We start from the raw sequence: 14,856 nt of genomic DNA on the forward strand, positions 1-14,856 counted from the left end.
AAACAAGTCTAAACTGAATATTAGAAAAAGAAAAACAACTGTTTTAGTGGTCATGAATTAATGCCAACTTATATGTACATGATAAGCATGCTTCTGTAGGAGTTCCTAATTTACCAAGAGTGCTTAACTTAAAAAAAAAGCAGTTTGAATGAAAGGCATTATATCAGACAGTCTACAAAATCCCAGTTTGAATTTACTGCAAAGATAAGGTTAGGTTTTTAGAAAATAAGTGTTATTTTATATAAGCAGTACAGGGAGTGGTTAAGAGTTCAGACTCTGGGGACTTCCCTGGTGACGCAGTGGTTAAGAATCCGCCTGCCAATGCAGGGGACAAGGGTTCAATCCCTGGTCTGGGAAGATCCCACATGCTGTGGAGCACCTAAGCCCGTGCACCACAACTACTGAGCCTGTGCTCTAGAGCCCGCGAGCCACAGCTACTGTAGCCTGCGTGCCTAGAGCCCATGCTCCGCAACAAGAGAAGCCACCGCAGTGAGAAGCCCGCACAACTAGAGAAAGCCCATGCACAGCAGCGAAGACCCCAAACAGCCAAAAATAAAAAAATAAAATAAATAAATTTATTAAAAAAAAAAAAGTTCAGACTTTGGAATCAGAATACCTGGGTTCAAATCTCAACTCTGCCACTTACAGAGTTTGTGACCTTGAGCAAGTTATTTTATTTTATTTTATTTTATTTATTTATTTATTTATTTTTTAAAGGGGAAGAGGAGGAAATGAGGAGTCTTTTTTTTTTTTTATTGATTGATTGATTGATTGCTATGTTGGGTCTTCGTTTCTGTGCGAGGGCTTTCTCTAGTTGCGGCAAGCGAGGGCCACTCTTCATCGCGGTGCGCGGGCCTCTCACTATCGCGGCCTCTCTTGTTGCGGAGCACAGGCTCCAGACGCGCAGGCTCAGTGGTTGTGGCTCACAGGCCTAGTTGTTGAGCAAGTTATTTAGTCACTCTGGATGTCAGTTTCTTCTTCAGTAAAAAAATGGGGCCAATAATAAAGCATGCCTTATAAGGTTGTTGTGAGGAATAAAGGATGTAAAATGCTCAGAATGGAACCTAAAATTGTAGTCGTTGCCATCCTCATCATCATCCAGTGCCCGTTCTCAGGTGCTGTTTCCTGGTCATGTCTATAGTATGGGGTTCTAATGGTGGTCTTGGTTTTCCTTTCGAAGTATTTACCCTTAAAGATAATTTATTCAAAAGGGACTGCAGTTCTTTTTCTTTTTTGTTTTAATTTATGTGCCGTTACATCTTAAATGTACATGAAATTGAACTAGAAAGAGATTCCCTTTTCACAGTATTTCTCAAACACTGTCCCACGAGTGTACATTTTAATAGGGTAATACAGAGCCATTCTGTGGGGTGGGGAGAGCTGTGAATCATGGCAATTCTAATTAATACACATTTTGTCTTTAGTAAAAACAGGCCCTGGACAGCAGTTAAACCACAGTGAATTGGCAATCCTACTAAACCTACTACAATCTAAAACAAGTGTTAGTGTGGCTGATTTTGTCCCAGTGTTGAACATTAAGGTAAACTCTGAGACTCAACAGCAGCTAAATAAAATAAACCTTCCTGCTGGAATTTTGGCAACAGGTGAAAAACAGACAGATCCATCAACACCACAACAGGAGTCTTCGAAACCGCTGGGAGGAATTCAGCCTTCTTCCCAGAACGTCCAGCCTAAAGTGGAGACTGACGCTGCCCAGGCTGCTGTGCAGAGCGCGTTTGCGGTTCTGTTGACTCAGTTAATAAAGGCTCAGCAGTCAAAGCAGAAAGACGTGCTACTGGAAGAGAGGGAAAATGGATCGGGACATGAAGCGTCATTACAGCTCAGGCCGCCTCCAGAACCTAGCACTCCGGTGTCAGGTGAGTGTACAGATAGCAGACCACTAACACGGCTGCATTCGCACTGTTTTCTTGCTGTTGATGATTAGCTATAATGCGTAGTGTTCAGTAGCTTTGCTAGGAGATGTCCTGAAAATTCTCAGGTCACTGGTTATAGGTTGGTTTCTTAGTCTGTGTACTCCTAGGAGTTGATTCTTTAACGAATTATCTGTGGGTGATAGAACTCATTATGAATGCTATCAACGTTTCTCACGTGAACCTATGGTTAAGAAATAATCTTTCACTCCAGTTACAGCAGGATGATTGACCAAGGCAGAAACCTTATGTATACAGTAGCTTTTGTTCTTCAGGCGGTAAATAGGTACATGTGAGATGCCTTTGAAAAGTCAAATACAACAAAATTTTTCTGTCACCATAGACTCAAATGGTAGCAGGCGATATTTTAATACTTATATATACCTTTTTCTTTTTCATTTGACTTTTGGGTTGTTTTTGTTTGTTTGGTTGGTTGGGTTTTTTTGTTTGTTTGTTTTGTGTGTGTGTGTGTGTGTGTGTGTGTGTGTGTGTTTGCCAGAGATATAACTTCTAATGCTCTTTAGAAAACATTAACTGTTTTGAAGTTTTTGTTTTCCATGGTAACTTTTGACTCTCTTTTTTTGCCTTGTTTCACTTAGGGCAAGATGACCTCATCCAGCACCAAGACTTGAGGATATTGGAGCTCACGCCAGAACCAGATCGGCCTCGTATTCTGCCTCCTGATCAGCGACCTCCTGAACCACCTGAACCACCACCAGTCACTGAGGAAGATCTAGATTATCGGACAGAAAACCAGCACGTACCCACCACTAGTTCTTCGTTAACTGACCCTCATGCCGGAGTGAAAGCAGCCCTGTTACAGCTCCTTGCTCAGCATCAGCCCCAGGATGATCCCAAAAGAGAAGGTGGTATTGACTACCAAGCAGGAGACACTTACGTCCCCCCTTCAGACTACAAGGACAACTTTGGGTCCTCTTCTTTCTCTTCTGCTCCTTACGTTAGCAGTGATGGTCTCGGAGGCGCCTCTGCTCCACCACTGGAACGACGTAGCTTCATTGGAAACTCAGATATTCAGTCCTTGGATAACTACAGTACTACTTCATCTCACTCTGGTGGCCCACCTCAGCCTTCTGCCTTTTCCGAGTCATTTCCCAGTTCAGTAGCTGGATATGGAGACATTTACCTCAACACAGGTCCCATGTTGTTTAGTGGAGACAAGGACCATAGATTTGAATATAGCCATGGCCCCATTGCAGTCCTGGCAAACAGCAGTGACCCTTCCACAGGGCCAGAGAGTACTCATCCTTTGCCAGCAAAGATGCACAACTATAACTATGGTGGTAACTTACAGGAAAACCCAGGTGGCCCTGGCCTCATGCATGGACAGACCTGGACTTCTCCTGCCCAAGGACCTGGGTATTCACAAGGATACAGGGGACACATTAGCACATCAGCGGGCAGAGGTCGAGGCAGAGGGTTACCATACTGAGTATCTGTTTTTCCTCAGGCACATCGTTTTTATCTGGAAAGACTTTTCTAGCTGCAGTTTAAGGCAGCGATCCAAGAGACTTGAATAATATTAATTCAACAACAGCTTTATTTTTATGTGGAAAAGGGTCTTGCATACAATAGTTTAAAAAAAAAAAGACAAAAAAAACACCTTTGCTTAAATTCATGCTGTTCTAAAAAACTAGATCTATTGATTGTACATCTTCACAAATTCTAGTTAACAATTTTATTTTGTATTCTTGCAGTTTTAAGTGGATGCTAATCTTAGGGACATAAAAGTCTTTTATGGCCCTCTTGCAGATCTTCTGAACTATGCACATTTGTGCTTTTTTGTAAGTTTGGACCAACTTTTATGTAACAAACAACCAACCCCTCCCCCCTCCAGTTTTACAACAATCAGAAAGGGCACTGATTTATTTGGTATTTTTCTTTTTACAAAGCTACCTTTAGTCAAAGGTCACTGTCAGTCTTTGCACCTGCTTTCAGTGTTATTGTGAAAGGTGTACTTTGTGCTCATTTCAGAAAATAAAACACAACCTTTCTCTTGATGCAACAGTTTTATAAAAAAAAAATGGTCAACGTTATTTTTGTTTTATTTTGCAGATTATCATAGCCTAGCAAAATGCATTCAAATGAAATAGTGGGTTTTATATGAAAAATATGGGTGGGGTGGGGAGGGTAAGTAAGTGCCTTAACAGGTAAGCTTAAGGTCTGAGAAAGTAGTTAACCTTTACACCCATTTGTCTTCTAAAGGGAATCAATGCATTGTATTGAAGAGGCAGGGAGCTCTCTCCAGTGTCTAGGGGCTGCCTGCTCCGTTCCTGTTAGGTCCATTCCCTCTGCCTATCACACTTTCTCCTTTTCTTTGGGCTGTGTTACCTTCCACTACCACCTTCTCCTGATAGGGGAGTGAGAGCAAAGAAAGGGAGTGCAACTCCCAACAGCACCTTTTGTTACTTCTGAGAAAAAGTTCTGAAAAGTTGTGTCATTTAAACGGTTGAAAATAATAGCTAAATGAGAATTGTAGAGTACCATTTTCTTTCAGGCTGCCACATTGTCCCTGTTTCCTTTTGCCATGCATAATTGGAGGGCAGTAGCATAGAAGCAAGGCTTAATAACAGAGTTGGCATAATTCTGTTAAAGTTCATGGGGGGAGGGATGGCGAACACCATATTTTAAGTTACACAGTTGCCATTTTAAGACAAAGTTAACTGTTCATTTTACTCGTTAACTAGAAACATTGCTTAGGTTGAATTTACCGAAGTAAAAAGAAAAAGTAGTGCAAAAAAAACCCTCTTATTCTCTCACTTTCTGCGAGGTTTACTACAACTTCTTCTGCCACACCTAGAGTAACTTTATTTTAGTTCATTTTAGAATGATGGATAACCCTTATTTCAACTGTAATGGTGTCAAGTTTAACTAACTTTTTGTGTGCATTCAAACACACATACCATTATAATAATCCTAGAAAGGAACCAAAGGTAAATAACCAGTGTTGCCATTAGCACTAAATGGCAAAACAGACTCTGGAAAGGAGAGCTGTGCCAACTCACCGTTTTGTTTTAACTGTTCTCCTGGTAACTTATTTTTTTATTGGAATCTTAAATTGGAACAACTGTTATCAAATGGAAATGGCTCCAGTTCTAAAGTCAGTCTTTTAATCCTGTGCCCTCTATCTGACTTGTGAACCTTCGTTTCAAAACAGTACATGGGAAGCATTATAGTTTGGTAACAGTAAGAATAGTTTAAAGTGAATAATTCACCATTTTACTGCTATAAAATGAGTTGATGTCTTTTGATGGAATTTTTTTGTTGTTGGGGAGAAAGAAATGAAGAAAAATTATTTTGCTTTTATTTGAATATTGAATACTAACAACTTATAATAAAACTACATTGCAGGAAGTGAAGAAATATTTTGAAATTTAGCAAAATAGCTACAGTATTCAAGTATCTGGAATTTTAATATGGTGAGTCTTAGAGCTTTAGACTTTCCTATACGTGACAGTATCTAAGTTATTCTTAATAGTCACACTTGATAATTCTGCTGACCGTAGCAGCTAACCTAAAATTGAAGATATTTATGTGACATGAATAGCCTGTGTTTTAAAAATTAAATATTTTATATAAAATTGAACTGTGTTTGGATAGTTTTTCCTAACATTTCAGTTATGTATTTATGTTGGGAGAGTGGCTGGGAGGACAAGGAAATTGTTGCTTGAAATTGAAGATGTGAACTATAGCTCCTAATATTACCCTAAGACAGCATTGATTGTGAGACAACAATATTTTATGCACTAGTTAGGAAAAATGTTGCCAGTTAAACCACAACTCAAGGCTAAGATACATCAATTGTAAGATACTTCCCAAATTCAGAGATGTTATTATATGAAAGAATGTTTCTTAAAATTGATGAAATGTGGTAGTAAAAATCTTAATGCATCCTTTCATATCATTTAATACTTCAGTAAATTTGGATTAATGAAGAGAACAGGGTTGGGAAATCACTAATTCTGTATGTTATAATAACTGCAGTAATCACTGAGTATTCTTGGGTGAAATTTAAGCAACATAAAATGTTAAGTTTTTTTTGAAAGAAACAGGTAAGTCAGATTGCAAATGAGAAGATGAAAATAGAAAAAGATTGGACCTACCAAAAGAAGAAAATATTTATTATCTCCCATGTGAAATTCCCTTATGTATTTCTTGATACAGCAGCTTTTTCTGCATGCAACTCATGTTTCCCAAGTCTTCAATCCATTATTTGTTGGAGAGTTGCTGTCACCCATGAAATTTTAAGACTCATTTTAAGGGTTTATTGATTAAAATAGTTTGTGGAATGTGAATTAAGATAGTGCTTTAGCTGTGATTCAGAGCTTCACTCCTTCAGTAAATATATATTCAGTGCCTACCAAGTGCCAGGTACTATTCTAGTACTTGGGGTACATCAATCAACATGAAAGGCTTTAAATCCTACTTCCAGTGGGCTGACAGTGAGCAAGAATATTTAAAAAGTGGAGAAGCTAATAGTACTTGCTACTGTTCAGCTGTACCTAAATTACACCTAAGTGAAAGTAAGATGAAAATGTGTAAAATTTTGAAGTCAAATTTGAATAGAGAAAGTTCTGGAAAGAAATAGAGCAATTGGAAACTCATTGATGAAAACAAAATTTAGGTTGGAGCTGGCCAGTTTGCAGTAGGCCAATTTGTAAGAAGTATCAAGACTTCTTGAGAAAAATGGAAGGTAAATGGGTTAAATGCTTCCAAACTAATCTTTCTGGTAATTCTGAGTTAAAGTTTTGCTGTATTTGCTATGAACTTAATCCAATTTTAGATGATTTTTCTCCTGAGGGCCCCCCTTTTTTTTTTTTAAAGGTAAAGCTGAAATAGATTTGAATAAAGATCTACTGATTCCCTGGGATAATGATTCTGATATCTTAAAAGTCTGAACAGGACGTCCCAAAAATCTAAAATCATCTGGTCCATCTCTTTACTTTACAGCTAAGAAAAATGAGATTTAGGTGGATTATCAGGGTTGTTCCTCTAAGCCATAACTAAATTCTGTAGTAAATACTTAACTTTTTTTAAGTCAATGAGAAAATTGACTTAAAATACTTACCAGTGTTATAGTAAGATAAAATAATTAAATTTAGAATACTGAACAGCTAGTTTAACACAGATGGCTTTGAAAAGTCAACTTAAGAAAAGGCTTCAGAAAAAACAGGGAAATAAAATTTTAGAAAACTTAATTAGGAGCCTGTAGAGGCTGTTTGTTTCATATATGGATAGTCTTTCAAAAGGAGGTTCCTCATTTCTTTTTTAAAACAATGGTTACCTAAATATCTAACAATTAGATAAGACTGAATCTTTCACTTAAACATATTTTGTTTGTAAGAGCAAGGTCTGTATCAGCAGGCCTGCAAACACTGCTTTTAAATTCTTTCCAGTTTTTATAGTTTTAAGCGGTTTTATAAGGGGGGCAATGATTTGTCATTTACCAAAGGCCTCTCCAGATAATTTCTTAAACTGTTTCTAGTTTAATTAAAAATAAAAGCTATTAAGAGAAAAGCTATCAAGGGATCCAGTTGAAGGTGGGGAAAACAAAATTTTGATCATATGGGAAAAGAACTTGCTCTTTGAATTGTGTAGACTAACACTTTGTGGGTCTTATTCCTTTCACCATATCGAATGTCCCATTAAAAAAAAATTTTCTTACTGAAAATGCCGCATTGAAAATGAGGCTCTAGTGAATCACACTTTAATTTTTTTCACAATTAAGTTAATTTGTTGTAAAGGTGTGCTTTTTTGCAAGAATTTTTAGTAAAGTCTCATAACTCCTAAATCCAATGTGTTTAATATAAGCCATTTGTTTAACAAAAGAAAAAAGAGTGTATTTGATAGTCTGTAAATAAACTGCCCTAAAAATCCAGGCTATTTTTATCCTTGTTTTCTTCTTGCTCATATACAGAACAGACTCTTAGAAATAATCTTATCTGATGAGGATAAGCACTTGTTACAACTGCTGTCATGCTTTATAGACAACGCTTTAAACCTGGAACCCTTCTTTTTTCCTTTTTATATTTGTACATATTCGAAAATGTAGGAACACGTACAGAGATAACCACCATTAATATTTTGTGTGTGATGGATGTCTTTTCTTAAAACAGTGGGATTATACTGCCCATAGCTTTGTAATTAGAGTTTTTCATTTAATAATATTTTGTGAACATCCTTCTATGTCAGTAATTAAACTCCGTCCTCTTTTTAGTGATTGTAAATTACTCCTTTATAGAAGAACCAAAACTTAACAATTCCTCATTGCTGGACACAAAATATTTCTAACTTTTCTGTTATTAATAACAATGTGAGGAAAATCTGCGTAAGTACAAACACAAAAATGTACGTAATTTCCTTGGGAGTTGCTGACCTAATGAGTGCCCATGTAAACTTTTGCTATATCCATATTGCCCTCAGGAAAGGTTTGCAAGTTTTACATTCCTATTACTTTCCCTTTTCATTTAGTTATGCTGGGTATTTACGCATTTTAAATCTTTGCCATTTTGACAGGTGAGAAGTCATCTTGTTTTAATTTGTATTTCTCTGATTACTAGTGAAATTTATATTCATGCTAGCTGGTGTCTTTTGTTTATTAACTATTCATATGTTTAGTTATTAGGTATTTCCTCTCTGTTGCTTTGAAGAGCTTTTTATAGAAGGTAGGTGGCCCTTTGTAAACTATAATCTTAAAAATACTGTGTGGTGTGTTTTGATAAAGGAAAATTTAATAGTTAACATGTAGTCGAATCTATTCATCTTTTCCTTTTGGTTTCTCCTTAGAAAAGTTTTCCGTAGTCCAAGTTTATTTTACTTTTTACACAATTTTATTTTACTTCTCTGGCTTTCTGCTTTTACACTTAATTCTAAACTGTTCTAGCATTTCTTTTGCTAAATGTTGTGAGGTAAGGATCCAACTTTATACTTTTTGTGAATGGCTATACTAACTATGCCAACAGCATTTGTTAAATAGGTCATCCACAGTTTTAGAATGTCATCTGTCTTATTTGGGTCTGTTTCTGGGAAGTTATGTTCCAGCCCGATCTTTCTCTTCTGGTTAGAAGTACATTTGTATTCTATCTTCATAAACTATGTGTAGCACATAGCAGGCGATAGTATTTGTTTTAAGATGGAACGTAATTTAATTGTCCATTGTTTCAAAGCTTGTCTATCTCTTCCTGTTTTTCCTTGGGACTTTCAGAATCACTTTGATCACTTTCACCAAGTATCCTTTTACGATTTTAACTAGAAACATATTAAGTGTTTAGTGTGTTTTTTTGTTGTTGTTTGTTTTTGTTTGGGTTGGTGGTTTTTTGCACGTTCCTCATTAAAAGTTCTGAAAGTTTCCTTACTGTAGTTCTGATATGTTGGTTTTTTAAAGAGTTTCCAAAAATTTTTTGTTGTTGTTGCTTCTAGAAATGGGCTCTTCATATTGTTATAAATAATATAATATTTTAAACCAGTCTGCTTATATAGGAAAGCTGTCATTTTTTAAAAACTGGCCACATTACTTCTATTATTTCTAATAGTTTTCAGTTGATTGAATATGATAATGGGCATTCTTGTTTCTGATTTTACGAACGTCTTAATTTTTTAGTATTTCACTCATGTATAATTTAAGCTATAGATTAGAAATAGAATAGTTTATTATGTTAAGAATATTCATGAAGCCCATTTATCAGGATCAGATGTTAAATTTTTTTAAATGCTTTTTTATTGTAAAGCATTTTCTCCTTTGATCTATTGATGATAGGCACCAGTTATATTAGTAGAATCTAATACTGAGCCATTCATTAGAAATACTGCTGTATTCTATTGACTAACCTTGTATTTAGTATTTTGTAGTTATGTTTATTTATGAGAGGTAAGTCTGGTTTTAATTAACAGGTTTTGATAGTGTTACAGAAGAAACTGGAAAACTTGTGTTTTATTTGATTTAGAATGGCTTATGTGTCCTGAGAATGATTTTTTTTTCTTTTTGAAGTTGATGCTGTTTTACTTATATCCAAATACACCTGACTTTTTTCTTGAAGGTGATTCTTTCACTATTTCTCCATTTCCTCATGTGTCCTTGATCTTTTCAGGGTTCTGTTTCTTGAGTAAATGTTGGTAATTTTATTTTTTCTGAAATTCATCATATAGTCCATCTTATATTTAAAATGTTTTTAGCATATAGTTGTACTTAATAATCTCAGTGTTTAAAAACATTACTATCTATTGTTACATATCCTTTGTGTGTTTTTTCTCTTTTCCCTGATTAGACTAGTTAGGATTTGCCCCATTCTACCTCTGTCCTCTCACCACCAGGGAATAAAAATCTATCATTTACTTCTCATTTATTTTAACATTTTGACTTTGATTCTTTTCTTCTACTTCCCTTATTTATCCCTACCTCTTGAGTTGAATAATTGGTCCATTTGTTTTTCTTCCTTCCAGTTCTAAAAGAAACCATTTTAATGGTATGAATTCTCTGATTATTTCTTTGCTTCCATCCAGTAGGTTAAGAATGTTGTGTTTTCAAAATATTTGGTGGCTGCAAATTTGATTGCTTATTTGATCCAAGGATTATTTAGAATAGTGTGTTTCAATTTCCAGGTCGTTGGATATATTTTATTTTTTAGTTTTTTGTTAATAACAGATTTTCTATTACATATAGTCAGTGTATGTAGTCTGCTTTGGGGAATTTATTAAGGATTTCTTTTTAGCCTGCCAAACAAATAAATTTTGTAAATATTTCTTCAGGATAAGTATGTCATTTGGTACAATTTGTCACATAAGCATTAAATCAATATTATTAAACACTGGTAAGATTCTCTATATCTTTACTTATTTCTCAAGGGGTGAGAAATGTAAAATAAATTCTTATACTGCTATTATGTATTTTTCCTTATATGTCTAATTCTTTTTGCTTTATATATTCAGTGCTATATTCAGCACATACAGGTTCATAACTACTTAATCTTTGTTCCATTTATTCAAGCTTTTAAAACTTTTAATTCTACTAGGTCCAGTTTTAATATTACCACAGTTGGTCTTCCTGTTAGTTTATTTCACACTCTCTCTGTTTGCCCCCACTTTTTTTTTTTTTTTTAATGCTACCTTGCTGGCTTTGTTTTTAATCTTTTGCTAAAACTGGTTTTCTTTTTCTCTTTTTTAGAAATTTGTATTTTGAGGCCTTCTGTTGATTTGTAATGTGCACAGACTTTTCTACTCAGCTTTAAATATTTCAAAGACATACACTTATTTCTTGAATGAATAACTTCAGAAGTTATATAAGAGTTGCCATAGACTGTCTCCTATTAAAAAGGTTGCCAAATCAGTCACCAAAAAGAGGAATGGGATTACCATGACTGACTTAGACCAGGGTCGAAGGAATGTTGGAGAGTCACCTGTAATTATTATTAGGCATTCATCTAAAAAAAGGCTGACAAAGTAAGGATCAGTGTTCTTGGATGTTATAAAAACATGATTGTAAACAAAAAGTGGATGGGCTGTAAAATAGAATATCCACAGCTGAAGATCAAATTAGTGAGCCTGAATATCAAGCTGAGTGATGCTGGGAATGATCCTCCCTAAAATTCACTACTAAAAAATTAAATAAAAGGTTAAAGGAAAAATTGAGAAATGGAGGCTGGATCTAGATATCCCACTCTTCATCTGATAGGAGTTGCAAAAAGAGAGAACAGGTAGAATGGAGATAAATAAAGAAATACTAGAAGAAAACTTCCCAGAGTTGAAAAAGACATGAATCTTGTATTGAAGAGGTCCATGGAATGCAAAGCAAGATATATGATGAGAGTCACACTTGATATACATCAAAATAATATCTCAGAATTTTAAATTTTATTGGAACTTTACATTTATTTATTGTATACTGAGAAAATAAAAAAACAGATTGTCTGCAAAAGACAGAGAATCATACTGGCACCACACCCCCTCACCATTAACACTGGATGCTAAAAGTTTCTGCAAAGTCTGAGGGAAACAACTTCGACCTTAGAATTCCATCCTCAGTGTGTTAGGGAATAGTGGTGTTCCCTCGGCCTTCTTGCTTTGACTGAAATCTAGCTCTTCCCTGAGGGGACTGACTGCCCTGCGGCCTTCTCAAGTGATGGCTGTTTCTTCTCCCTTGGACCACTGGACCTGGAATCTAGTTAAATGTCCTTTTTGATGCTCATTTTCACTTTCAGACTGTTCTTGTTGCTGCCTTAAAACTATGGAGATTTGCCGCATATGTCATCAGACTGCTTCACTCATGCCTCCCTGCTGCAGTTATTTACTGACCTCTGACTTGTTCTTCCCCTTTCACCCTCCCCGCCATTCTTTGAAGATTTTAATTCCTGGCTCACTATCACTGTGTCCTATTTCTGTCTTGATTTCAGCATCCGTGTGGATGATCCTTAAAATCTTGGCTTCTCTGTTTCTCTGCCGCTCCTCCCATGGTCTTACCCTCCATCTCATCTCAGCTACTCATGTCCATGTCATACCCTCGACTTTATGGCCACGAGTTACATGACCCCTGCAAATCTCAATTCAAGCACACTACTTACCCTACGCTGGAACCGCCCTCCCCCCACCCAAGTTTGCAGCCCACTCTAATACTCTGACTCCAACCACCTTTCTCACTCCCTTATACACATCTGCAACTGCCTTGTCACGCTCTTGCTTTCCTGTATTCATGTGAAAAAGCCAAAACTGTTCAGACCCAAAATCCCCAAACAATGTTTAAATCCACTCTATGTCTACATCCGTGCAGCTGAACGTTGTTGGAAAAACACTCAACCATGCCCACTAGTTTCACTTTACTTGATGATCACTAATCTCACGTGGGCCCTTAAGGCTACCCAACAGTTAAACTACCATGGTTCATCAGTTCTAAAGCATAGATTTTCACACTTAATATCTCTGAAATGAGGATGTGTCTTATATATGCCACTATGGTATGTCATACTTCAATTGGTAGAGTTTTCCCCTTTTTAGTGTTACCTAAAAAATAGTGTGTCTTACAATCAATGGCATCTTTGATAAAGTAAAGCATAATTACCTCATCCTTTTCATTCTCGTTTTCCCACATGATCATTTAATACTTTTTTCTTCTCTACTCAAACCTCCAGTATTTCCTTCCTGTATTAGTTTGCTAGAGCTGCCAAGGCAGCATTCTTGCTGTGTCCTCACAGTCTTTCCTCCGTGTGAGTGCATGTCTCATGTCTGTGTATCCAAATTTCCTCTTCTTATAAGGAAATCAGTCATTGGATTAGGGCCCACATCAAGGGCCTCATTTTAACTTAACCTTTTAAACGACCTTATCTCCAAATATAGTTACATTCTGAGGTACCGAGGGTTAGGACTTCAACATGTAAATTTTGAGGGGACACAATTCAGCCCATAATACTCCCCCATTCTCACTTTCAGTTGGCTACTTTGTTCCCTATTTTCACAGATACAGAAATAAATGAGAGAAATGCCAAAGTTCCTACTGTATCACCCCCACCTTTCACTAACTGTCTTCATTTCATTAACTTCTTTCCTGTTACTATGGACAAACTATCCGTATTCCTAGAAAAATCTCTTCTTGCCAAACAAAGAACTTCCTTCCAGCTCAACTTTCTCTATGGCATTAACAATTTTTTTCCATATAAGCTCTAAGGGGGCCAGAGTTTTGTTGTTTTGTTCTTCTCTACTCCTAGCACCTAGAAAAAGCTCAATATTTAATGAACAAATACAGATGTATAATAAATATATCCCTTTATATGTAAGATAAAGGCATGCACTTAGAAGGGAAACCCTTCACTGGAAGCAGAATTATAAGAGTATATCAAGTAAGAGAATAAAATGGAACAAAGTTAAGTCAATCAGTTCTAGAAAGGCAGAACACTTCCTAAGAACAAGAAGTAGGTTGCTAAAGAGAGGCAGTCACTTGAAGGGAAAAGACTCCTCAGTGAGCATCTAAGATATGGCCATGTAACAAGGACAGAGGGGATTCAGAGAGGAGAAGCACAGCTGATCAAAAACCTCACTTTACTGCCAAGACAGGGGGTCTTTGCTATTCTTCTCCATTAGGATATGTTACATGTATATGGTGACCACTGTATGTTTTCATTTGTCTCCCATCCTAATGGAAGTTTCTTTTTTCTTTTCTTTGCCTTCTTCCTTTCCTTTCTTTTCTTTCTTCCTTCCTGCCTTTTCTTTCTTCCTTCCTTTTTCTCTCTTCCCTCCCTCTCCCTCCCTTCCTTCTCCTCCTCCTTCATGTCTTTGTCTTCCTCCTCCTCCTTTCAACTGCAATTACCCTGTTTTTTTTCTACCACTGCATATTAAGTATGGTGGAATTGATTGAGTGTATAATTTAGCCGTAGTTTGCCATAATGAGTTGTGCTATATCTAGAATGGAAAAGAGAAATACAAATCATCCAGAGTTCTGAACTCCAATATGAATGAATAATGAGACTTTGAGTTTTCTTTATAAGGAGATGTTTTATCATACATATACATTAGATAGTTACATTTTATGAGGTGTGACTATTTTTAAGAAGTGTATCTATGCTAAATGCAATGTGGAATCCTGGATTGGATTCTGGAACAGAAAAGAGATCATTGTTGGAAAGACTGATGAAATCTAAATAAAGTCTGCATTTTAGTTTTAGTTTAGTATTCTCAGTTTTAACAAATGTACTATGGTTATGCAAGATGTTAGTACCAGGCAAAGTTGTGTGAAGGCTATATGGGAACTCTGTACTATCTTCACAACTTATCTGTAAATCCTGCTGGGAGGTGGAATGTCTTTTCTTACTTAGCATTCATTCGCCCTTTGTCAATAATATTCTGCTTTCTATTAGGAAACTATGTGTCCTTCTACTTTCAGTCTCTGTGGTTCAGAGGGGACTACTAACTTTACCTCTGCTTCTAT

At 36.3% G+C, this 14,856-nt stretch overlaps 1 protein-coding gene across 2 annotated transcripts in view; it reads left to right on the forward strand.

Annotated features, from left to right (window-relative positions):
• CDK13 (cyclin dependent kinase 13) overlaps window positions 1–5,535 on the forward strand; it is a 113,657-nt gene extending 108,122 nt beyond the window's left edge. Inside the window, exons 14-15 of one of the 2 annotated variants that reach the window (XM_036864374.1) lie at window positions 1,425–1,877; window positions 2,531–5,535. In XM_036864374.1, coding sequence (XP_036720269.1) covers window positions 1,425–1,877; window positions 2,531–3,381 — 1,304 coding nt within the window. In that variant the 3' untranslated portion in view covers window positions 3,382–5,535. The remainder of the gene's footprint in view (window positions 1–1,424; window positions 1,878–2,530) is intronic. The other variant, XM_036864375.1, reaches the window with a different exon arrangement.
• Window positions 5,536–14,856: the final 9,321 nt, after the last annotated feature.

This window comes from Balaenoptera musculus, chromosome 9, assembly GCF_009873245.2.
Source record: "Balaenoptera musculus isolate JJ_BM4_2016_0621 chromosome 9, mBalMus1.pri.v3, whole genome shotgun sequence".
Lineage (NCBI taxonomy): Eukaryota > Metazoa > Chordata > Mammalia > Artiodactyla > Balaenopteridae > Balaenoptera > Balaenoptera musculus.